This window comes from Mus caroli, unplaced genomic scaffold (genome assembly GCF_978045245.1).
Source record: "Mus caroli unplaced genomic scaffold, Mus_caroli_1 scaffold_2, whole genome shotgun sequence".
In the NCBI taxonomy this organism is placed as follows: domain Eukaryota; kingdom Metazoa; phylum Chordata; class Mammalia; order Rodentia; family Muridae; genus Mus; species Mus caroli.
Window position 1 is genome coordinate 111,643,472 of NW_028227257.1, and position 26,191 is coordinate 111,669,662.

Genomic DNA, 26,191 nt, shown 5'->3' on the forward strand with positions numbered 1-26,191 from the left:
TTGTTCGCAAACAAATATGTGGTTATGAAAATTTGGTAAAGGCACTTAGAACATGATGTACTTGAATGATCTCAAATGAAAGAATTGAAGAGATTGACTACCTGTTTCCTGTGCAATCTGACTCCTGTTCCTCCACCCCAATTACTGGTTCCATTTCCTCTTTCAGGTCCCTAGACAGCACTGTTCATTTATCCAAATAAAGCAGCAATTTCACTCACACTGGGCAAACTGATGGCGTGAAGGCAACTGATTAGGCCCTCATTGTCACTGGCAAGTTCTCCCAAATCCAGTGGAATCACATCTTGAGACAGCCGCAGGGCTTCTTTGTAGAAGCAAGGCTCTGCCACTCCAGAGCGGTATCCAGAAACAGGGGCATTTGGAATGATTTTAATCCCTATCAGTTCTGAGATAGAATTCCTAATGGGAATCTCAAAGGTCAGTTTCTAGAACCTAAACTTCTGTTCTTCAACGCCATGAGGGGAAACGTTCAGTTAGAGTAATTGTTATCACTAATCTTTGATGCAGGGTTATTTTTCACACTCCATTTTAAGGTTATCACACAGCAAGTTCACCCTTTCAATCAATTACATACTGCTTAAATAAAAGGTATATAAGATATTTAACCCCTGACATGTGCTGGTAAATGTACTTCATGGCATCTGGAGGGAGTCCATATCGTCTTAAATAAAAGGTAATATAACAGAAAAAAAATACACACACACACACACAAATCTGTGTTCTCTAGCTTTCTAATGTGATCTTAGTTCTTCTGAATAGTAGACAACCTTTTTTTTTTTGTTTTGTTGTCGTTGTTGTTTTTGTTTTTTTGCAAGGAGACACACTAGGGAAGAGAGATGAATGAAAATGTTACTGTGCTTGGGACACGCATTCTAAAATTAACATGTCCAAACACCCTGGACTAAGACCTACACATCCATTTAGAAAGTCCACTAGATGATAGCAAAATATTTTTATTGCTCACACAAAATACTGAACAAAAGCAACGTGAGCAAAAAAACAAAAAAACCAAAAACCAAAAAAACAGGTTTATTTGGCTTATTCTTTCCATTCCATCATGAAGGGAAAACTAGGCAGAAGTGGGGGGGCATGTTCAGCCCAGCAGTGGTACTGACCTCAGTGGGTTGGACCCTTCCAAACCAACCAGTAACTAATACAATGTCCCACACACCTGACTATAAGACAATCGGATAGGGGCAATTCCTCAACTGATGTTACTTCTTCCTAGGAGACTCGAGTTTGTGCCATGTTAAAAAAAAATCACCAACACAACTGATTCCTGGTCAACTCAACACACAAACCCACAACTTTTCCTTTGTCATCCGTCCCTCATATCTTGTGTTAATATTACAATGTAAAACACAATCCAGCTTTTTAAATCCCATAGTCTAAATTTTTTAACACTTTATAAGTCCAAGTTATCTTAAAGTATCCAGTCTCTTAACTATGGGCTCCTGCAAAAAACAAGTTATACTTTCTAGTTCTAAAAGGGAAGAGAAAGGGCGCAATTACAATCAGATCAAAGAACAACCAAAGTCAAACGTGTAAAGAGTTCAGGTGTTTAGTACTCACTCAAGATCTTCTGGGGTCTCACTGGCTTAGAGCTGCCTCCATTTCTCCAGATTTGCAATTTTCAGCACACTGACTTGTCTTGTAGGCTCAGGCTGGCTCATTCTACAGGGCGGTGATCCCTGGCAATCATCTCATCATCCCAGAATCTCCAAAACGATACTCTCTATTGCAGTTGAGGTTACACATTCATCAGTGGTCTTCTGGCTTCTTAGGGTACCAAGTTTTAGCCTTTCTTTATTATTAGCCTTTAAATTCCTGGGTCTCCACTGCAACTGAGGCTTTAAGTTCACCAAAAGCCTCTTGGCCTCTCCGCAGGGATTCAAACCCTGCATGGTGCCAAGCCTCAGCTACTCCCTCTGACTCCTTCATTCCTTCAAAACCAGTATCACATGGGAGACATGTGGGGACACATTACCAAGTTCCAATACCAACTTGACATGCAGCCTTGGCTCCCCACTGGACCATAGCTTCTGTGTAATGGTTCTGAGGAAATATTTGCCAGATTTCACCTCAGTGATGTTAATCTCTTGTTAATCATAGATCCCAGCTAACCAGCACAAATGTTTCTCCTAAAGCAAAGGTTTTACTTTCAGTGGTATTAGTCTGTTGTAAATCATAGTTCTTTAGTCACAACTGACCACAGCCAGATTCTTAATTTACACACAGCACTTGGGGCAGCAAAATAGAGTCCGTGAAGAACTGATTTTCAAACTTCTCTGTGAAACTTAACAAGCTGGATTGTTATGATTTGCATTTCTCTCTGCATTATCTTCCAAGGTCACACAGAATAGCTTCCTCCCAAGAGCAGTCAAGTCTATTACAGCAATACCCCATGTTTATGATACCAATTTGTTTTAATTTGCTTTCTGTTACTAAGATAAAATACTGACCAAAGCAATTTGGACAGGAAAGGGTTTATATTGCTTACCCTTCCCAATCACAATTCAACACTAGGGAAAGTCAAGACAAAAACTTGGAGGCAGGAACTAAATCAGAGATTGTCTTAGTAAGGGCTGCCATTGCTGTGATGACACACCATGACCACAGCACCCTGGGGAGGAAAGGCTTTGTTTGGCTTAAATTCCACAATCACAGTTTATCACCAAAGGAAATCAAGTCAGGAACTCAGAATGCAGCAATCTAGAGACAGCAGCTAATGCAGAAGCTATGGAAGGGTGCTGCTTACTGGCTTGCTCATCATGGCTTGCTCAGCCTGCTTTCTTATAAAACCCAGGGCCATCAGCCACAATGGGCTGGGCCCTTCCCATCAATCACTAATTAAAAAAAAAATACTACAGGCTTGCCCACGCTCAGATCTTAAGGAGGCATTTTCTCAATTGGGATTCCCTCCTCTCAGATGACTCTATGTGGTATCAAATTGACATAAAAACTATCCAGCACAATGGCTGTGAATGAATGTTCCTTAGTGATTTGATCTCCGTGGATGGCTCCACCTGCTTTTGTACATAACTCAGGGCTACCTGTCCAAGGGTGGCACTGCCCACAGTGGGCTGGACCCTCCCCCAATCAACCACTAACCAATAAAATGTCCTACAGACAATGCCCACAATCTGTTTGATTGATGCAATTCCTTGAGATTCCATCGTCCAGTGACTCTAGTTTGTGCTGAGTTGCTAACAACAAAAACAAACAAACAGTATACCTTCACTGGTTTCACTATTCTTCTAGATCTGGGTTTTTTTTTTAACAGATTAAAAATAATCACGTGTACACACGACTAATGTAATTCTACTTTATCCCTCATAGTAGTCTATGTTCTCCAACATGTCATTATTTCCTTTGAATTTTTTGTTTTGGTTGAGATGGGGATCTCACTGTATTGCCTGGGCTATATGAATCCACTCACACCAGCCTCATGACTAACTGGATCTATAGGCTTATACTATACATCCAGATCTTAGAGTTTGTCTTTGAAATTTTTATCCAGTTTCCCAGAGTCAGAAAATTTTCCTGAAAAGTATTTACACTAGGCTGGTATGTGACTAGCATTCTTCGGTTGTGGAGACATGTGGTAACTGAGATCAGCAACTCCTTCCAAAACAATGCCATTTTAAGCCATCATCAGTTTACAAATATTTGGTAGAGTCTTTGTGTTATGGGAAAGGCTGGGAAGAATGTGTGTGAGCCTGTACTCCTTGGCAGTTATGATACAATGAAGAGATTAAGAATAGTTGTTATCACACAAAGCAGGAGAAGATTCCATTTCAAACATCAACAATTGCAGTAAGTGCTCTGGGGATTTGAAAGGAGTCATGCTCAGTCCAGTCCCATGAGTCAGGCCATACTGCTCAGTCCAGACTCATAAGCCAGGCTTGGGAATTTTGTCTGTGCCTAGGAATTGAGGAATCGGTACGGGACAGACAAGAGTGCAACCAGAATTACTGGGCGTTCTAGGATAAAAGTATTGCACATGACTTGTGAGTAAGCCCTGGCAGTAAAGGCCCAGCCCTGTGGAAGAACTGACCTCCAGCAGGCTAAGGCCAGACTCTGGCTGTCAAGATAAGAAGTCTAGTACTCAAGCTCCAGTTGTAGAAAAATCTTCAAAGTTTTAAAGTGACAGGCTGTGTGGATGGAATATTTTAGAATGGTGTTTTGGGAGTTAGAGTAGCAACACAAGATGCTGCAGAGAGCAGAACGAATCCTTGGTAGAAATATCTGCACTGGACACATATGGCTTGGGAAGCAGTTCTTGAGAAGAAATAATTTCTGGAGAGACTAAGGTAGGATAAGGAAAGAAAGAAGCTGGAGACTAATCTGGAGAAGAAAAGCATTAGAATCCACAGGAGAAACTCTTAAGTAAACAGACTAATAGTCCCTGGAAATAGAGATCTACTACCAACCCAGAAGTCAAGAATAGTGTCCAGTAAGAGCACATCAACACTGGGTTATGCACATGGACCTAGTGGTAGCAATGACCCAGTGGTCATCCCAGAAAGGCTTATATACCTTCAAGAGCTGATCTTTCTGTTTAGATCTTTAGCTCCCGACTGTCCATAGCACATGGACCTATGCATACATATTCAGGTCTTATCTGTTTGACACAGGCACAAGTGCTCTGTACCATACACTTCCCCTTCTTCATTGTGCCTGCACACTACCACACCTCTAGCCCTCATTTAGAAACATTTCTAAGTAAAGGTAACATGACAACTCCCTGGGTACACAGGTAAAGACTAAGTGAATTTAAGGAAAGAGACACACAATGAGTCTAGCGGTGATCACTACTTAAAATGTAGTCTGTGGGCCTGCAGCATCAAGGGCCACTGTGAGCCTGTTGAAGCTGCAGAATCTCAGCTGCCTAACCACACGCAGGGAATCAAACTCTGTATCTTAACAAGATCCCTGGGTGACTGATACCTGTACACATTTGTGTTTAAAAATAAAAACCTATTATAGGATCAGTTGTAGAGGAGGCTGCACTGTGCTACCAGAGCTGGCCCAGGAAGAGAGAGCACGGGCCACAGTCCAACCTGACTCTTGCTGAGACTCATGGCTCAGTGATAGAGCTCAGCGTCTTTGGAGACAGGGTAAGACCAAGTCAGGAAGCCATTCCAGCTGGTAATTGGAGCCTTGGATGCATAAATCCTGCCAGGAACCAGTACTGAGCTTATGAATAAGAAGTGCTTCACAGATTGTATCTACTTAGCTGCCCCCCCACACACACACACACCCAAGATTTTATAAATATCCTACCCTCCTGATGATCCCATCTCTTCACATCTACCCAGCTGCAGGGACTTATGGTATGGCTCTGCATCTCATTCACTCCCTCAGTCTTCATCATGCAATGTCAAAATACTTTCTTTTGACTAATGGAAAGATAAACCTGAAATGGCGAATGCAACTTGAGTTCAAAATAGAAAGGGCCATGGCTAAGGGCTGCTTTCATTGATGTTACTGTTGAAATAATAAGTGTCAGGCCTAAGCTCCTTAGAGAAAGGGCTGGACAGACAGCCATGACCACATTCCTAAGACGAAGAGCACACAGGGCTTGTCTCACCTTCAGCTGGGTATGTACATAATGACAAGATCTTCCCCTGATTTCCCTAAGTGTGTCCAGTATCATTATCTGAAGATAGGGTGCAAGTGCGTGTGCATGTGTATGTGTGTGACAGTCTTTGTATGGGTTGTGCGCTTGTTCCTGCACATGGAGGACAGAAGTTGATGTCTGGACAGTGACGTCTTCCATCACTTCTCACCCTAGTTTTTTTAAACAGGGTCTTCCTCTTGGAACTCACCCATTTGTCTAGACGACTTGGCCACTGCACTCCAAGATCTGCCTCCCCTGTGCTAGGATTACAGATGCATTCTGGATCCCAGCTTTTACATGAGTGCCCAGTGTCTCAATTCAGATTACCCAGAGAGCCCTCTGCCTGCCACTGCCTTTTATTACTTTTAACAGCTTTATTAGCATGCAGTCTATAAGCCATGAAATTCAAAATTTGCAAACAGAAGAGACTTTCATTATATCCCTTACTTTCAAGCAATGCCTCATTAAAATGCATCCAGAAATAGAATATAGCTATTTCTTAAATCTCTAGGAATATAGGGCTTTGTTATTACCCCTTGATTAGCATTATCCTAAAAATCTTAGTTTTTATTAGGAGGAAATTGGTCTTGATAAAATTCTGCCTATTCAATTCAAACTGTGGAAGCATTCTGTGCCTTTGAATGCTGGATTTCCAAGATGGCTGGTTGAAAACACCATGGCAGGCCTTCGAATCTGTCTCCTTGAAGTTACATTAGGAAGTTAACTTTATTTATTGGATCCGCACTGGAAATCCCAAACCCTTACAAACTACTGTTCCCTCAGATTTCCTGGTCCATTTTCCCACCAGGTGTCATGCTTCATAAGGGTGCTAGTGTTTGCCAACATCTGTTGTGTTCCACGTCTGGGTTGGCATAAAGATCGAGGCAGGTTTCCTTTAAAACTTGGGGGAGGGGAGGGGAGGGGAGGGGAGGTGACATGGACTTACATGCTCTCACAGAACCTGGTCAAAGTGCTGGGTTTCTCCTGGTTGCGTCTTTGTCGAAACCAGCGTTGAATGCTCCGAACATCCCAGTCCAGCTGCTTGGAGAGCCCTTCTAATCTCTTTTCATCAGGATGCTGTGAAGCAAGGCACCAGAGAAACCATTTTCACCCATTTTTACTTACTCCATGTACAGGGCTGACCTTACCTACGGTTGGATTTTCCCTCTATTTTCTACGGCTGGCATTTCAATATCTGTGACTGCGAATCTATTCTATCCACTCCAGGCAGGAACAAAGATCACTCCTGGATAACTCATTATGAAACAAGACAGACAAACAAGAATCTTGCCCCAATGCCTGCATTCTTTTTCTTATCTGCAAATACTTCTTATGAAGCAACCAGCAACCAAGAAAAGGTGAACCAGCCAGCTGGCTGAGTCAGCTCCATCGGTCTTCAAGGGCAGAATTTACAGAGACATCCATCAAGTGGTTCACTGTCTTAGGGAGAAAAGTATATCAACATATCTAATAAACAAGTAATGGTGAAAACACAAAAAACAAAACAAAGACAAAAGAAACCAACCCACAGAAAATCCCAAAATGCACCTGCTAAGGTGTCACTTGTAGTACCGCAAGCATCTCTCCTCTTCCTTCCACATATTCCTCTCCTTGGCATCCTTTGTCATTCCTTTCACGTCAGCATGCATCTAGTCTTACTAACACTCCATATTACCTACGGGAACTTGTATGATGGAAAAGACACGATTGTCTTGGCCATAGGCACAGACCCAGTTGCTCGCCCCTCTTAGCCTCTCAGAGCCTTAGTCTCTTTATCCATATAAACAAGCATGGTTTATCAACATTACAGGGAACTGTAGCAAAGACTGTAAAAATATATGTTAAACTGAGGGTCGGTTATCTGTCTTCTTAAGAACCTCTTGCTGACAATCACAAGAGAGGAACCTACTGAATAAAACCAGCCAAGAGAGCTCCATCCTCTTAGTTATTGTTTGCTTTAATGATCAGAGGGGGGGAAACCCAGAAAGGAGAGAGAAGAGTCTCTGACCAGGCTGCAACAGAATGCACATACAGGGTGGAAAAGCATCTCAGCAGCTCAGGGGGCCTGCATCTCCCGCAGCAGCTCACCTTTCACCGGAGTGCAGAGTGTGCAATGAAGCCTTTGATAAGAGGCCAGGTCACAAGGGCAGAGCTCTTCTAGTGGGATCTGATTGCTGCCCCAACCTCCACTGCCTGTGCCCCAACCTTGTCCTCTACTCCTTCCCTTGCTCTCTCCTTCCCCTCCAAACACCTAAGAAATGTATACTCCTGGCACCCAGATTGCACACTTCCAGACTTTAGAACTGTGGAAGGTAAATAAACATCTGTTGCTTAAGTCCCTTGTCTCTAGCCATCTGCCATGGTGGCCTGAACTACCTGAGATAGGAGATAGACACATACATACCCCAAAAGCAAAGCAAATGACAACTTGTTACGAAATGCTCTACAAACGCAATTCCAGGCGTTCAGCTGGGCATGTGTCTGGGTTCCTTTCAGTAGTAACAAGAGAATATAAATCTCCTTTTATGTCTTTCTTAATTGAAAATATGAGAGAGGCAAGGGGAGTCACTGCCTATAATATATATTGGTTATATTACCATCCTGTTGAAATGAATATTTTTATCACTATTTTTGACAGTCTCACACAATATATATAATATATTATGATTATATTCACCCCACCATTCTCTACTGTCTTCTTTATTTTCCCTCCCAATTCCTCTATCCTAACTAGCCCCTCCGATGGCTACACCGTTGAAGAAAAATAACACCATCTCTAGCAGCAACCATAAACAGGCAAAAAAACAAAACAAAACAAACAAACAAAACAATAACCCAAAACCAATAAATTAAACAAACAAAACACCCTCAGGAAGGAGGCAGGGCCTTGGGGGACAAGAGAAAGATCTTTTTTATTTCTGGGTTCACTAGTAATGTGTGTGTATGTGACAGGGGTTGGGGAGAACTCCAAGGTTCACAAATTGAAAACAGTGAAGCATCAACACTAACCCTGTTAACTTAGTCCTCCTTCCTTTGACAGGAAAACACCACCATTAAATAATTTTTGTTGCCAGGGTTATGTTACATAAACACAATGGAATACTCTTTTACCTTCCCTCAGCCACACAAATTACTATAGACTGTGGACTGTGCTCTAGACCTGGGGTTTTCCCCTTTATAATTTGTCTTGGATGGGTTCCATGTCGGCTCAGAACACAGCATCTCTGTTGTGAAGTGTAAAAAATAAACTCCAATTCCTAGCCTGTTCTGCTAATGATACTCTGGTAGCATCCAAACTTCTGAGATACTACAGCACTAAGTTCTGCATGTTACAGTAACTGGTAGGACCTATTCCTTAGACTGGGAATTGTAGATCTAAGGGGTTGTGCTTCTGTAACTTTTTATATTGAAAATTTACTAACTTTATTAATTTATACCTCAAAAGAAAGAATAAACATGTCCAGGAGTCTTCTCAACCCAACAGAATATCTTCATCTTTTCATTCCGATACACAAAAAGTAGATTCTCAGCATAGATTTGACTTTCCCTTTGTCTTGAGAGAAACATCTTGTTTATGTGTTTAAAACCATTCAGGGGCTGGAGAGATGGCTCAGTGGTTAAGATCACTGATTGCTCTTCTAGAGGTCCTGGGTTCAATTCCTAGCAACAGCATGGTGGTTCACAACCATTTGTAATCATATGAAGTGTACTTATATACATTAAATAAATAAATTCCTTTTTAAAAAAGATATAAAAAAAAAACATTCAGACTTCGTTTTAAGGTGAGGTCAACTCAGTTCTACTACCTGGCTTTATGCCCCTGTGACTTGTTAACATAGTTGAAGGATTTTTTTTTTTTCAGACTGATTAAACATTTTCTTCTATTATATAGTGAAGTTATTTTTGGCAGTAAATCATTTCTTTTTAAATTGACTTACAATACTCTTCACTTAAACAAACAAACAAACAAATGGAAAACCCAATGCAGCTATTTGCTAAAAGAGACATCTAAATTCAATCTTTCCTGTAATTTCCCTAGAAATTATGGTTATACATACACTTTAATACTTTTGGGGTTTTGATAGATTCAAAACCTTTGTGTATTTTGAATATATACTGGAATTCTGTGGGCAGTAATACTCTAACACTCTAAATGGTTACCCTAGGTCCCAACACCATAGTTCATCTCCTCCCCATTGAGACCTTACCCTGGTCCATCATCCATGTCTGTGTTAAGTGTTACTCTGAGGTATTTATAGTTCTATGTGACAAGAACTTTGATGACAAGAATTAGGTTGTTTATATCTCAAACGAAGATAAGTCCAAATAAACATTTTGGTATCAGTAATAAGATCGTACCAATTCTTTTTTAATTAGATATTTTCTTTATTTACATTTTGAATTTTATCCCCTTTCCTGGTTTCCCCTCTGAAAACCCCCTATGCCAACCCCCTTCCCCTGATCACCAACCCACCCAATCCCGCTTCCTGGCCGTGGAATTCCCCTACACTGGAGATTAGAGCCTTCACAGGACCAAGGGGCTCTCCTACCATTGATGACCAACTAGGTCATCCTCTGCTACATAAGCAGTTGGAGCTATGAGTCCCACCATGTGTATTCTTTGGTTGGTGGTTTAGTCCCTGGGAGCTCTGGGGGTACTGGTTAGTTCATATTGTTGTTCCTCCTATGGGGCTGCAAACTCTTTCAGTTCCTTGGGTACTTTCTCTAGCTCCTTCACTGGGAAACCTGTGCTCAGTGCCCCATTTTTAATAGGGTTATTTGGTTCTTTGGAGTCTAACTTCTTGAGTTCTTTGTATACATTGGATGCTAGCCCTCTATCAGATTTAGGATTGGTAAAGATCTTTTCACAATCTACTGGTGGCCTTTTTGCCTTATTGGCAGTGTCCTTTGCCTTACAGAAGCTTTGCAATTTAATGAGGTCCCATTTGTAGATTCTTGATCTTACAGCACAAGCCATTTGGGTTCTGTTCAGGAATTTTTCCCCTGAGCCCATATGTTTGAGGCTCTTCCCCACTTTCTCCTCTATAAATTTCAGTGTCTCTGGTTTTATGTGGAGGTCTTTGATCCACTTAGACTTGAGCTTTGTACAAGGAGATAAGAATGGATTGATTTGCATTCTTCTACATAAGTGCCAGTTAAGCCAAAACCATTTGTAGAAAATGCTGTCTTTTTTCCATTGGATGATTTTGGCTCTGTTGTCAAAGATCAAGTGGCCTTAGGTGTTTGGGTTCATTTCTGAGTCTTAAACTCTATTCCATTGCCTATCATTATACCAATACCATGCAGTTTGTATTACAAATGCTCTGTAGTATAGCTTGAGGTCAGGGATGGTGATTCCGCCAGAGGTTCTTTTATTGTTGACAATAGTTTTTACTATCCTAGGTTTTTGTTATTCCAGATGAATTTGCAAATTGCTCTTAATAACTTGGTGAAGAATTGAGTTGAAATTTTGATGGGGACTGCATTGAATCTGTAGACTGTTTTCAGCAAGACATCCATTTTAACTATATTAATCCTACCAATCCATGAGCATGTGAGATCTTTTCATCTTCTGAGATCTCCTTCGATTTCTTTCTTCAGAGACTTGAAGTTCTTATCATAGAGATCGTTCACTTCCTTACTTAAGAGTCACACCAAGGTATTTTATATTATTAGTGACTATTGTGAAGGGTGTTGTTTCCCTAATTTCTTTCTCACCTGTTCATTCTTTGTGAAGAGGAAGACCACTGATTTGTTTGAGTTAATTTTATATCCGGGCTACTTTGCTGAAGTTGTTTATCAGGTTTAGTTGTTCTCTGGTGTAACTTTTAGGCTCACTTATACATACAATCATTTCAACTTCAAATATTGAAATTTTGACTTCTTCCTTTCCAATTTGTATTCCTTTGATCTCCTTTTGTTGTCTAATTGCTCTGGCCAGAACTTCAAGTACTATTTTGAACAGGTAGTGAGAGAGTAGACAGCCTTGTCTAGTCCCTGATTTTAGTGGGATTCCTTCAAGCTTCTCTCTATTTAGTTTGATGTTGGCAACTGGTTTGCTGTATACTGCTTTTACTATGTTTAGGTATGGGTCTTGAATCCCTGATCTTCCCAAGACATTTATCATGAATGGGTGTTGGATCTTGTCAAATGCTTTCTCAGCATCTAATGAGATGATCATATGTTTTTTTCTTTTTTACTTTGTGTTTGTTTATATAGTGGATTACATTGATGGATTTCCATATATTGAACCATCATGCATCCCTGGGATGAACCCTTCTTGATTCAGTTTATGGATTTGGTATGGTAGAATTTTATTGAGTATCTTTGCATCAATACTCATAAGGGAAACTGGTCTGAAGATCTCTTTATTTGTTAGGTCTTTGTGTGTTTTAGGTATCAGAATAATTGTGGCTTCATAGAAAGAATTGGGTAGCGTACCTTCCATTTCTATTTTGTGGAATAGTTTGAGGAGTATTGGTATTAGGTCTTCTTTGAAGGTCTGATAGAACCCTGCACTAAACCCATCTGCTCCTGGGCTTTTTTTGGTTGGGAGACTATTAATGACTGTATTTCTTTAGGGGATATAGGACTGTTTAGATTGTTAATCTGATCCTGATTTAACTTTGGTACCTGGTATCTGTCCAGAAAATTGTCCATTTCATTCAGGTTTTCCAGTTTTGTTGAGTATAGGCTTTTACAGTAGGATCTGATGATTTTTTTGGATTTCCTCAGTTTCTGTTGTTATGTCTCCCTTTTCACTTCTGATTTTGTTAATTAGGACACTGTCTCTGTGCCCTCTAGTTATCCTGGGTAAGGGTTAATCTATCCTGTTGCTTTTCTCAAAGAACCAGCTCCTGGTTTGGTTGATTCTTTGTATAGTTCTTTTTGTTTCTATTTGGTTGATTTCAGCCCTGAATTTGATTATTTCCTGGCATCTACTCCTCTCGGGTGAATTTGCTTCTTTTTGCTCTAGAGCTTTCAGGTGTGCTGTCAAGCTGCTAGTGTATGCTCTCTCTGGTTTCTTTTTGGAGGCACTCAGGGCTATGAGTTTTTCTCTTAGAAATGCTTTCATTGTGTCCCATAACTTTGGGTATGTTGTGGCTTCATTTTAATTAAACTCTAAAAAGTCTTTCTTTATTTATTCCTTCCTTGACCAAGTTATCACTGAGTAGAGTGTTGTTTAGCTTCCACGTGTATGTGGGCTTTCTATTATTTATGTTGTTATTGAAGAACAGTCTTAGTCCATGGTGATCTGATAGGATGCATGGGTTTATTTAAATATTCTTGTATCTGTTGAGGCCTGTTTTATGACCAATTATACGGTCAATTTTGGAGAAGGTACCATGAGGTGCTGAGAAGAAGATATATCCTTTTGTTTTAGGATACAATGTTCTATAGATATCTTAAATCCATTTGTTTCTGAACCTCTGCTAGTTTCACTGTGTCAGTGTTTAGTTTCTGTTTCCATGATCTGTTCATTGATGAGAGTGGGGTGTTGAAGTCTCCCACTATTATTGCATGTGGTGCAATGTGTGCTTTGAGCTTTAGTAAAGTTTCTTTTATGAATTTGGGTGCCATTGCATTTGGAGCATTGATACTCATAATTGAGAGTTCATTTTGGTAGATTTTTAACTTTGATGGGTATGAAATGTTCCTCCTTATCTTTTTTTGATAACTTTGCATTAAAAGTCAATTTTATTCAATATTAGAATGGTTACTCCAGCTTGTTTCTTGGGACTATTTGCTTGGAAAATTCTTTGCCAGCCGTTTACTCTGAGGTAGTGCCTGTCTTTGCCACTGAGGTGGTTTTCCTGTATGCAGCAAAATGTTGGGTCCTGTTTATGTAACCAGTCTGTTAGTCTATGTCTTTTTATTAGCGAATTGAGTCAATTAAAATTAAGAGATATTAAAGAAAAGTAATTGTTGCTTCCTGTTATTTTTGTTGTTAGAGGTGGAATTATGTGCATGTGGTTATCTTCTTTTAGGTGTGCTGAAAGATTATTTTTTTGCTTTTGCTGGGGTGTAGTTTTTCCTCCTTGTGTTGGAGTTTATTATCCTTTTATTATCCTTTGAAGGTCTAGATTTGTGGAAAGATATTGTATAAATTTCATTTTGTTATGGAATACCTTGGTTTCTCCACCTATGGTAATTGAGAGTTTTTCTGGGTATAGTTGTCTGGGCTGGCACTTGTGTTCTCTTAGGGTCTTTGTGACATTTGCCCAGGGTCTTCTGGCTTTCATAGTCTCTGGCAAGAAGTTTGGTGTAATTATTATAGGTCTCCTTTATATGTTACTTGACCTTTTTCCCTTACTGCTTTTAATATTCTTTCTTTGTTTTACGCATTTGGTGTTTTAATTATTATGTTATGGGAGGAATTTCTTTTCTGTTCCTGTCTATTTGGAGTTCTGTAGGCTTCTTGTACATTCATGGGGATCTCTTTAGGTTAGAGAAGTTTTCTTGTATAATTTTGTTGAAGATATTTACTGGCCCTTCAAGTTGGGAATCTTCACTCTCTTCTATACCTATTATCCTTAGGTTTGGTCTTCTTATTGTATCCTGGATTTCCTGGCTGTTTTGGGTTATTAGCTTTTTGCTTTTTGCTTTTCGCTTTTTGCATTTTCTTTAACTGTTGTGTCAATGTTCTCTATGGTATCTTCTGCACCCGGGATTCTCTCTTTTATCTCTTGTATTCTGTTGGTTATGCATGCATCTCAGACTCCTGAACTCTTTCCTAGGTTTTCAATCTCTAGGTGTTGTCTCCCTTGGTGATTTCTTTATTGTTTCTACTTCCATTTTTAGATCCTAGATGGTTTTATTCAATTCCTTCACCTGTTTGGTTCTGTTTTTCTGTAATTCTTTAAGGGATTTTTGTGTTTTCTCTTTAAGGGCTTCTACCTGTTTACGTGTATTCTCCTGTATTTCTTTATGGGAGTTATTTTTGTTCTTCTTAAAATCCTCTATCAGCATCATGAGATATGATTTTAAATCCAAATCTTGCTTTTCCAGTGTGTTGGGATGTCCAGAACGTGCTGTGGTGGGAGTGCTGGGTTCTGATGATGCCAAGTCATCTGTAGGTTAAGATTCTGCATTTGCCTTCTGCCATCTGGTAATCTCTGGTGTTAGATGTTCTTGCTGTCTCTGGCTGGAGCTTCATCCTCCTGTGAGTCTGTAAGCCTGTGTTGGCACTCTTGGGAAACCAACTCTCTCCTGGCAAGACCAGTGCACAGAGTGCTTCGGAACAGCCCCACCTCCTGGGTGCAGATGAAGGCAGGAAGGACCCTGTCCCCACTGCACTTCTGCTTCTGTGGCCTGTGAGCTCTTGGCTGGTCCTGCCTTAGAGAGACACCAGAGAGAAAATAGTGATCTCACCTCAAGATTGTACCAATTCTTAAATCAATGTAAGGTTAATTAACTCTTCTTGGGTCTTATTTTATGTGTGTGTGTGTGTGTGTGTGTGCGTCATCCTTTCTTATAATCATTTAACTGATTTAACTATTTTATCACTTGGATATAAAAAGCCATTTATTCTGGTAATTTTGCACTGCAATTTTGTTGTTGTTGTGTGATGGTGTCTCACTCAATTGTCATCCTTTTAAAGGTTTACAATGATGTAATTGTGTAGTACCAAAACACAAGCTCCAAAAGCACAAGCTCTAAAACCTTTACTATCCTTTTCACTGGTGCCTATATGGTAAAATGACTTATAAAGGTTTGTGTATACGTGAATATTTAAAAAGAACTGTTGCCCCTTCCTTTTAATTTAAATGACTTTTATCTACTCACTAGCTCAATCCCACAGAGCAATATGTAAAATTATCACTGCTTCCTCCCCCTTCTTTGTGTGCCCCACCCAACACTTGTCAACAATATAATCTTTCTTGGAGTTTGCTTTTGTACTATTAAATAGGCTTCTCCTGCCCTCTGATTTGCCAGCGTTAGCTGATCTACCGCCCCCAACTACTAAGCGGTTCTGCAACCAGAGACTTCACATCAGCTTCTCCTCAGTTCAAGTTAGTTATCCTTTTTAAACTTCAAGAACTCACAACTTCAACATTCTGTTCTGACACCATCCCTCACATTTCTTCATTTCTTAGTTTTACAGTTTAAATATATTCAAAACTCACAAACTTTCCCAGTAATCTTGTATAATCTTCTGGTTAGCTAAAATATATGACAACAACTCCTTAAGATGGAAAAAAAAATGAGGACAAATTTTAGAGAATCTGTCTACAATTTTTATACAAGAATTAATTTATTATCTGTGGGGGGAGGAGGAGGAGAAGGGAGAGAGGGAGTGGGAAAAAGAGAGATGAAGAAAGAGAGAGTTCACACATGTGTTTGTATGTACTTGAGCAAGTGCCTGCAGATGCCCACATAGAACAGAAGGATATCAGATCCCTAGGACTGGAGTTATGGGTGTTTATGACTCACTTGCCGTGAGTGCTGGGAACTGAACACTGGTCCTCTGGAAGAGCAGCAAGCACTCAACCACTGAGCACTTTGCTAGCTCCTGACTCCAACTGTGACTAGAGAAAAGGGGGATCAGCAGCCCCTCCCTTGGCAGAGCCATCACTCCTTTCCCATCTGCAAGGGATCTGGGGAGGTACTAGAGTACACAGGAAGTAAAGGGTTAAGTGAAATTGGGACTCCATTATGCACTTGGCATGCAGCTGTCACTACAGTCTGTGGAACTAGATGGTGATTCAGATATTGGTGTCTCACGCAGACTCTTGTGAGAAACTCCTCTCCTATGCTCTCTGCTGGAAGACCAATAAGATCACTGGTCACACTATGCTGATCTTTGGTAAAATAGTACTTCTGTTGGACACTGGTGCCCATCTGAGGTCAAGAGACATTTTTTTGTGTCTCCCTCAGAAAAGGTAATCAACAACATGAAATGTCGCTTCATAACTGCTACATATTTTACCCTCACAGCTTTAGAACCAATTTAAATAGGAAATTCAAATTAAAAATATAATGAGATAATGGGATAAAACCAGTTAAAAGACAGGCACTCAAAAATAATCATTGGGGAAAAATAATCACTTGGTGTATTTAAATGGACTAAGCCATTAATAACTGTAGGTTTTTTGGCTCCATTCCCAAACTTCAGAATCAGAAGCTGTGAAGATACAATGTAGCAGTGTGCACTCCTCAGAAGAGTGATGCAATGAAAGTGTGGAAACAGGCGGAAATAGATGCTGTATCATTCACTAAATGCTGTGTGTGTGTGTGTGTGTGTGTGTGTGTGTGCATGCATGTGCGTGTGTGTGCATGCATGCTATGTTGTTGTTGATTTAGTTAATCCTCATGAAAGCCTGTGAGTTTATTATCTGGAGATTTCTAAGGCCTCCAAAGGTTTAAAAAAAAAAAAATTGCCGAAGACCAAACTTTAGTAAGGAAAAGGTAATGTGCCAACTTACAGACTCAGGTCTGTCTCAAGTCCTACCAGGGTCCTAATTATTTCCTAATGTTTCTATAGTGTTTAGAATGTGATAGATTTCCCTTTAAGGTGGGAGGCAGGTTCTCTACAGTATTTTAAATATGACAGAGTTTATCTGTAGAGCAGAGGAAGGAGAGAGAGAGAAAAAAGAGAGACAGATGTTATGACAAGAGAAGAAACTGGTGAAGAATGTCATGACTTATATCCATCGGCTGATGTCAGAGGTCCTGGGCAGAGAAGATGAGCAGTACTGTCACACAGAGCAGGGGCGGGGGGGTGGGGGGGGGCCCACATTCTAAAGGGAGGTTAATGCTCTATGGCTTATATTTTAAAAGTCTACACCAGTTTTCAAATGTAATGTGTTCTTACAAGTCAAATCTAACAGAAGCAATGACCAAGTGCAAGCACTCCAAGAGTCTGGGCTCATACAGGCATTCCATCTCCTGCCCACCCCCCAACCCCCAGGATCCACCTATCCCATTTCCTCTGTCCCCTACCTACTTGTAACTACTGCCTTCAGATCCCCAGAAGGGTCATGGGAAACAAGGGTGGAGCAGAGAAATGTGAGATGTGAGATAGGCTTTGTTTCTCGCTGAGGTTTCCTGGTATGGGGCTGGGCTGCTACCTCTGTGCTTAATGGGTGACTCAGCTAAGGTGACTCTTGCCTACTTGCAATCTTGTAGCAGAGACTGAGATGCTTTTTAGAGGCCATCTATCCATCATGTGCGGGTGATGAGCCTGTAGTTGGGAGAGAGGCCTGTCTGAACTTTGCCCCCAGTGCCAAGGCACAGTGTGTCCAACAGTAGCTGGAGGAAAGGGGAATCTGACAGCCAGCAAGCTATGTTTGTACTTAGTCATACAGTCTCCCCAGGCATTTTTGAGGCTGTGTACTTGTTCCATCAATATCTCCTGCCTACAGACACTACAGAACAAACAACATGGCTCAGCAGGGCTGGGAATGTGGCTCTTCTCCAGCATTTGTAATGGCCTGGATTAGATCTTTAATGTTGGGAGAAAAACAAAGGAACCTAATAGGAGTGAAATTTCACTTCAGAAAGGTAAACTTCATGGAAAAGTATCATTTTAAAGAAGCCAGAGAAAATGCCTTTAGACTTTTGGCAGACATGAAGGCAAGCAACAAAGCAAACAGAGCTGCCTGGGCATCTGTACTCAGAGCTGCAAGCCGAGAGTCTGAGTACTAACGCCAGCCCCACAAACACCAAAAGGAAACATCATTTGTGTACGACTGTCAAATTACAGCTTCAACAGCAGCACTGAATACTGAAAGAGGACAAAGGAACCATCTGATATAGAAACACAGAGAGCAATGTCCCATTTCTCCTGTTTTCTGGTTTCTCATCCAGCCAAGGGTGAGCAGAGAGAGAGAAGAAGGAGTAAGAAGCAGCTGGATGGGCTCTGCATTGGTTTGTCTCCTTTTCTTCCTGCTTCAGTTCAAGGGCCCCTGGTGTTTTCTTCCTCCTCTCTGTGCTTAAGTATGTGTCAGTCACTTGTCTCCGCACTTCCTCTCTTTTCTCTTCTTTCTGTTCTTCATTTAGACACCCTGGAGACTGAATGTCCCATCTCTTCGTTCATTCTCCACTGTGAGTCTATCTCTTCTGGTCTGACTCTGCTGACCTAGTTCCTTCCTTTGACCTTTCACTGTCTTTCATGTTTGTCTATCACGGCCTCTAGGACATACGCCTGGCAGGCACTACATGCCATCAGGTCCCAGTTCTCACACACGTCCACACCACACTGTAAGCTTTGCCGGGTAGTCCCCGCCCAGCCCTTATCTGCATGCTTCAAGTCGCCAGAGACTGACAAAGGCACTGGATTGGACAGTCCTCTATCTAATCAAAACCTTTCCATGGTCTAGCTTGTAAAATCGGTAACCAAGAGGCCACACACACCCTTTATCTATTGTTTACACTTTGGGCCAATTATAGCAGGTACAATCTCTCCAAGGACTCACTGTCCAATGGGAAACAAAGTTGCCTGTCAGAACCCAGGAAAGGATGGGATGGCTGCTTTGTGGTGGTGGAGAAACAGAAAGACCCCGGCAGACACATACCTTTGTTATGGCAGTGAAGACCTTTTCCAGAATGGCATTTGGCTGGGCAGTTTGTGGTCCATTGGCTTGGATATTGAGGGCTATGGCACAGGGTTTGGCTATGAATCTAAAGGTTTAAAAAGAAAGAGAAGAAAATGAATGAGAACGGACACTTCTTATAACAGCTCTTCGTAGAGTTGATTATAAATGACTATGTTATTCTAATTAGATGTTTGTAGTGTTTTATGGTAACATTCACATGGGTAAAGTATAAAGCAGACTTTATTTGAGGCCACCAGAAATCACTTTAAAAAGAGTAACTCTTTAAGAGCATTTAAACTTGTTGGCTGGGTGCGATGGCACAGGCCTTTAACCCCCAAGTGCTCAGAAGGCAGGCAGATCTCTGTAAGTACGGGGCTACCCTGGCTACATACAGAATTCCAGGACAGCTAGGACTATAGAGACAGACCATGTCCCAAAACAAAATACACAAGAAACAAAGAAAACAGAACAGAACGTTTAAACTCTAAGGACACTTAGTAGTTCTAATGAGACTTCACTAATCAAGCATGATTCCCTACACCATAAGAAAGCAAAAGAAGCAAACACTGATGGAAACGGAATTGTACAAGAAAGATGTAAAGTACGTGTCATAACTTAGTCTTCTTCTAAACACATGCAATCGTGCTATTATTTATACCAGTGTGCCCGCTCACTAAACTAAGCATCTGAAGCCTCGTGGAGGCTGTGTGCTTTGGACCACGCCGATAATCAACACAGCCATTTTGTTTCCATAATCAACATGTGTAGTACTGAACTCCAATCCCTTCCAGTTTCATAATTTCTGCTTTGGGGGTCAGCTCCCCGCATGGCTTCTTTCTCCTGGGAAGCAAGGAAGAACGATAAACGGCGGCGTGGCATTCCAGACAAGCCGAGCGCTGAAGCCGTTTAAAAGCATGAGCTGAACTGTTTCCATCCTAAGTGAATGCCTAAGCCAACAAGAAAGGAAAGGATGAGCCTCATTTCCCATGCCCGACGTTTGAGCGAGGCTCTAAGAGGGATGTGGAGTGCACAGGGCCCTGGAGGGACAGTGACAATGAGGCTTCTTTAACACAACTCCACAAGATTAAAGAACAGCAGGCAAGGCGGAGTAATATGACACAGTGCTGAACGGAATCCTATTTCATTCACAAGTGAAGGAATTCACCCAGTCTGGAGAACAAGAACACTCCATGTTGCAGGCCTGACCCAGGAGAGTGGCGCACAGAAAGGGAAATATCATGCTTGTTACACTAGGGTCTCTCAGGACAAAGGGGGGGGGGGAGGAAATTGCCCCCTTTTCCTAATCCATAAGCCTCTGAGAAACTGGACTACTCTTCAGAGCTTCGAGTTCCCAGTTCTTTCCAGTGTGACCCTTTCTGAGACACATTAGTAATGCCTGTGCATCCTTTCTGAGACACATTAGTAATGCCTGCGCATCTTCCTAGTAATTCTGGGCCTTCTCAGTAATCACAGCAAGAGCTGAAACTCCAATCGACAAAGACACATCACTTAACAGACAGCGACCACAGCGGAGCACGGAACTTGTTTTTCCCAACCAAGTTTCCCGCTTGCTGGCTACTCTACTGTCCCTATGATATCAGCATTCCCCTCAAAGAGCACTTGGGTAGGCTCACCCAATCCCTAAGCATTTTTTTTCCTCAACAACTTTACTAGTACAGAGAGGCAAATATTTAAATTGTAAGACAGATAGTTAGATAAAGTAGGCTAGAAAAGTTAATCCCAAATCCTGAATGAGAGGGCAAAGGGCAAGTCCACTCCACTCCTCACAGGCATTCCTAGCGACGGGGTGATAGAGTCTTCACTTGTGTTTGTTCTCTGAAGGATTTGTGAATCATCTCCGGTGTTTTTCTTTTCTTTGTCTGAGAACATATTACATTCCAAATAAAGCCCATGCCATGGCTACTCCAATTCTATTACCTTCTGTCACAGTCCATTAGAGGAAAAAAAAAGTGTTGTTTCTAATGATAGGCTGAAGAAAAGTGCACAAAAGACTTTCCCAATGGTGGTGGAATGGAAGGTAAAGGAAGTGGAGAGAGAAGAAAAAGGAGAAAGGGAGGAGGGGGAGGGGAACACACAGATGTGTAATGGGCTAGCACACCTGCAAATATCAGAGTGGAAAGGAAGGCATGCTGGAGAGCTTTGATGATTACCTCTACCAGGAAGTACACGCCTAATTACTTTTTTTTTTAAATCAAAGGCTGAAACACCACCTTCAAAAGAGCAAACATCTATAAAATACATTCGAATACTACAGTTGAAAGTAAATATAATAAGGATGTAAGCTTTGAAAAATACTGGACTTGGCTACAAAGCAGAGGCATTATTTTTCAGTGAGTTTGAACAATGTGTATTTGTATTTTAAGCATGACGTAATCATCCCAGAACACTAGTAAAGAAAAAGCATGAGACGCATACATAAAACACGAAATGATCTCTGCATTCAAAGACATTTAAGATCTAGAAAAGGAGGTTACTTAAAAATATGTACAGGATATATAACGCTGTTCTAATTGCTTAAAATATTTAATTATTCTCAGTGGGTTGCATGAGCAGAAACGGTTAATCCTATTGGACAGCAGCATTCCCTAGCATTTAGAGATACTTGGGAGCCTGTGCTGGTAGATATGCAACCATCTACATATTGATACAATTGTATGGATCTCTCTCTCTCTCTCTCTCTCTCTCTCTCTCTCTCTCTCTCTCTCTCTCACACACACACACACACACACAGGAGCTTCTTCAGAGGCCATGGAGGAAATGGCACTATCCCCCCCCCACCCCCGCGCCATAAGTCAGTCCCTCCCATATCAATCATTAATCAAGTATATCCCCAAAGGCTTGCTTGCAGGCCAACCTTACAGAGGAGTTTTCTCACTTAAGATTTCCCACTTCCCAGCTACGTCATGATTTGTGTTAAGTTGACCAAAACCAACCAGCACACGAGTATTACAAATGGATAGGAGTATAGGACCTTCTGGGTGAAGATTTTAAGGAAGAGACGCACTAGAAGGGTTGTATCTACCTTTGAGGAACAAATCCCCAGCAGACCTTTCATCTTTAAAATCTCTGTAAAACACACCAACCTCTTCTCATCTCTCTCAAAGCCCAAACAAAAGCAAAACCAATACCTGAGGGCTCTAGAGAAAGTGAAAGCAAACAGGCCTGGGAAACCAGGCAAGTGCAGAAGCAAGCTAAGTGACTAGGAATAAAGGGATTTGTGACATACAAACCCCACTTCAGGTCGGTAGGGTTGCTGAAGAGAGAGAAGCCAATTCTCTGAAGTAATGGTCAACTAAAAATAGCAAATATAGTGGAAAATAGGAAAGTACTTGGATGGTCTTCAAAGCCAATCACAATTGATTAGTAATAGATGAAAAAACTGAATCTAATTATGAGAAAGAACATGCATTCCTCCAGACCACACTGGAACAGAAATCCGACTACATACAAGTAAAAAGAATTCACCCCAAATGGATATAGCCTGGCTAGCATCATAGAGATTGTTCAGATTTTAAAGCTAATGACAATAACATTTTGTAAGCAACCTGGAGGTACAAGCTTAGACAAACAGGGGGTGGGAGGAGTCTGTAAATGTGTGTGTGTGTGTGTGTGTGTGTGTGTGAAGAAAAATAATTACTGGGAAGTCAAGATAGAGAAAGCAAACCAATCATTATGAAGTTATCATGTGCTAATAATCACTTCACAATGTTTATTCTTTTAAAACAAAAAAAAATCTTTGAATTATCAGAAGTAATTATCTATTTTACAGAAATATAACATATAGCTCAATGAAGTTAAAATGTGTGCCTAGGCAAAATTTAGACCTGGCTACTCCAGATATAATCTGATATAAATGACTCCACCTACTTTGGGCTTGATATGTGTTCACACACACATGCCTGCCCATTACCATTGGGGTACTATTTTAGTTTGTAACCATGCTTTAAGCCAAACTTCTTTATGTATGGTTAAAGTATGCTTTAACCATACTTCTGAGCCCTGATGACTACATGGCAAATTCTGGTGAACACCAAGACAATACATGCAGACTTCATAGCAGACCCACAGATATTTGGCAACTCTTCAATATATTCACACCCTCACTATATTTTTATGACAGGAAGTGAATGCCCGCAGGTCAGCAGGCATTTCAGTCCACACTGGGCATCATTCTGTCACAGGAAAACACGTAAGTGGGGAAGGCTTGCAAGCAATCGGAAAACACAAGAGCTCACAATATCATGGACACAGCTTCCTTCTTCCAAAGCAGATTTTCCTTTGGACAAATCATTCAGAAACCTCCTAAGAATGGTCAGAAAACTTCTCTGCAGGCTTCCTTTCAACTTTCTGAGACTCTGCAGTTTGTAAAAAAAAAAAAAAATTGTTGTTTGCTTGATCTGTAAGTCTTTTCCTTGTTGAGAGAGCAAATATAAAGGCCCGCTGCCAAGGCTGACTTCCCAAGTTCAGTCCCTGAGACCCACGTGATGGAAGGAGAGAACTGACTCCAGCAAGGTTTCCTCTGATCTCCACATGCACACTGTGGCATCTGTGTGCATGCGCAAACACACAGGCACACACGCACACACACACACACACACACACACACGCACACACACGCACACACGCATGCACACACACACACACACACATGCCTGCCCATTACCATTGGGGTACTATTTTAGTTTGTAACCATGCTTTAAGCCAAAGCTTCCTACATCATTCTTTTTTACTGTAGTATAAACTCACCCCTCTTTATTGGCTCCTAGAGACATGCACAGTGCTCTTGCATATGCTCTTCAAACACTTAACAATACAGTCTTCTCCTTACCTGAAATAGTCTGATGCCTAGACATTTTCACTTGTCTTTTTATTTTCTAATGTTTTTTTAACCACTTCAATGATTTTACTTTTGAAATACAATCTTGCTGTTTTGTTTAAGGAGATGAAGAAGCCCTTAGGCAATGGCTAGTCCTATAGTACACAGTCACTGGAGAAGACTGTGCTACGGTGGATGCTTGCTTTCTAAAGGCCCCCAGAAGCTTCCTGAAGACTGTCTGAACAGCATTATTAAAGGAATCTGCCAGTTACATCTACCTGCAGCTCACCAAAGAGCCGTATCAGTGACAGAAAGGCCACGATGTCATCAGTTAGGCACAGAAGTGTTTGGAAATCCCAAGTGGACTTAAGGAAACATCAGAGATGCCACACATTTACAGGATTCTAAAGATTTTGCATTACTTCATTGTTAGTTCACTTCAGCTGCTGAAGACAGAATCTATACAGCTTGTGAAATTCAGAAAATGAAGCCTTTATCCAAATAAGATCTATGCCCCCATATTTCACACACTCAAAACATGAAAGGTCTTGTGCTGTTTGTAGCAGATACACAAGTCCTGCACTGGGTATGGGGCTCATACAAAGTCAGATCTTAACCGTGCAGGTCAACAAGTCAAAGCAAAGGTGACTTGCCTGCATTGAGTGATGGATGCTCATCTGTGTCCCTGTAGACACCTTTCAGCTCTCTCTATGGACCCCATACCAACATGTTGTATACATTAAATACACATGATTAAAATGTCTCAAGAATAAAAAAAAATGTGGTATATATTTATGTACAAAAATGCCTTTGTAATCAGGAGTCTAAGATCCCACCACTATGAGTGAGCTGATATTTTTCCAAGTATGAGAGAGTATATATTAATTTACTGTAACTGTCAATAAACCACTGGAGATTAGCATATGTATGAGTAAGGATTCCTTTCAAACTCTTCATCCTTGTATATGGAAGAAGCGCCATGGAGACCACTTATGACATGACACACATGACTCCAGTTACACCTGTGCAGCATTTGTCAGTGTCAGCCTTGCCTCGTTACCGCATGGACTAAATCTATGACTATATCTCTAACTCCGCAGTCTTTTGACAGGTCACACAAATCAAGATCTCCAACAGAGCTTCAGAATTCTCTGTATCTGAGCACCTCTGTGCTTTCACAGACACCTTTCTCTGGATCTTCCCCTCAGTCTAAAATGGGGTCTAGGCATCTCTGGTCACTCCTCCTCCCCACTGAACAGCTAACAAAAGTGGAGTTGTGGGAAACAGGCCTTTGACCTTTGTTCTCCCTGTGGACAATATCTTACCAAGCCTGCAATTGGTAGGATCACCTTAAAATTTTCAAAATTGGCCCTAAAATGAAATGTGAGGTCTAGGGAAGCCCAAGACCTCTCTATAACCTGATAATCCTTTAATTCCACTACAGTCACCAAGTGCATTCATGGTTTACCTCAATCAATCCTCCAAATGCGTTCAAATTTTGACCGTTGTCTTATAAATGGAAAAAAGGCCTCAACACATCAGAAAGTTGAACTAGAAACTGAGTGATGCATCCCTTTTCTTTCCAGCACTGCGCTCTCCCAACATTCCTGGCTTGTGAATTGGTCACACATGTTCATAGCCCTTACACATTTTCTTCTGATACACCAATACCACTGGTACCTCACCATCACAAATGTGTCCATCCACGGATAGTGTCTGGTTTTCTCCTGAGCTATCAGTGAAGGTGGACGGTTGTGTGCAGGTCAACGGATAGCATTACCGTATTTGTATGTGTATTAATGAAAACACAACTTCACAGAACACCGAAAAACAACGTCAACAATTTCTTGATGGGACTATTATACAGTTCTGTACTGGAATTCATCATCCACATGGACTGAACCCCGCCCCCCCAGAAGCACCTGACAGTGTAAGAGCCAAAGCATCATGTAATCTGTCTTACAATAAAGGATGACTAGGGACAGCAAAGAGTAGGAAACAGAATGAAGGCTTCCTTCATAGCAATGGGAATGAATTGGGATTTGCAATATCAGCAAAATCACTGTCTACTAGAGAGCGGAACCACTCTGTGTCAGCCTACGTGATGCACTGAGCACAATAACAAACCCGAGCTGGCTCTGACCCTCCGGACTGCCAGGACCTTAACCCTTCCCC

General features: G+C 41.2%; 1 protein-coding gene across 3 annotated transcripts in view; it reads right to left on the minus strand.

Moving 5' to 3' along the window:
* Cers6 (ceramide synthase 6) overlaps positions 1 to 26,191 on the minus strand; it is a 248,165-nt gene that overhangs the window by 163,694 nt on the left and 58,280 nt on the right. For all 3 annotated transcript variants that reach the window (XM_029473812.2, XM_021151369.3, XM_029473798.2), the window contains exons 2-3: positions 19,159 to 19,264; positions 6,588 to 6,718 (exon numbers count right to left, since the gene is read on the minus strand). In XM_029473812.2, the coding sequence (XP_029329672.1) occupies positions 6,588 to 6,718; positions 19,159 to 19,264 (237 nt within the window). The remainder of the gene's footprint in view (positions 1 to 6,587; positions 6,719 to 19,158; positions 19,265 to 26,191) is intronic.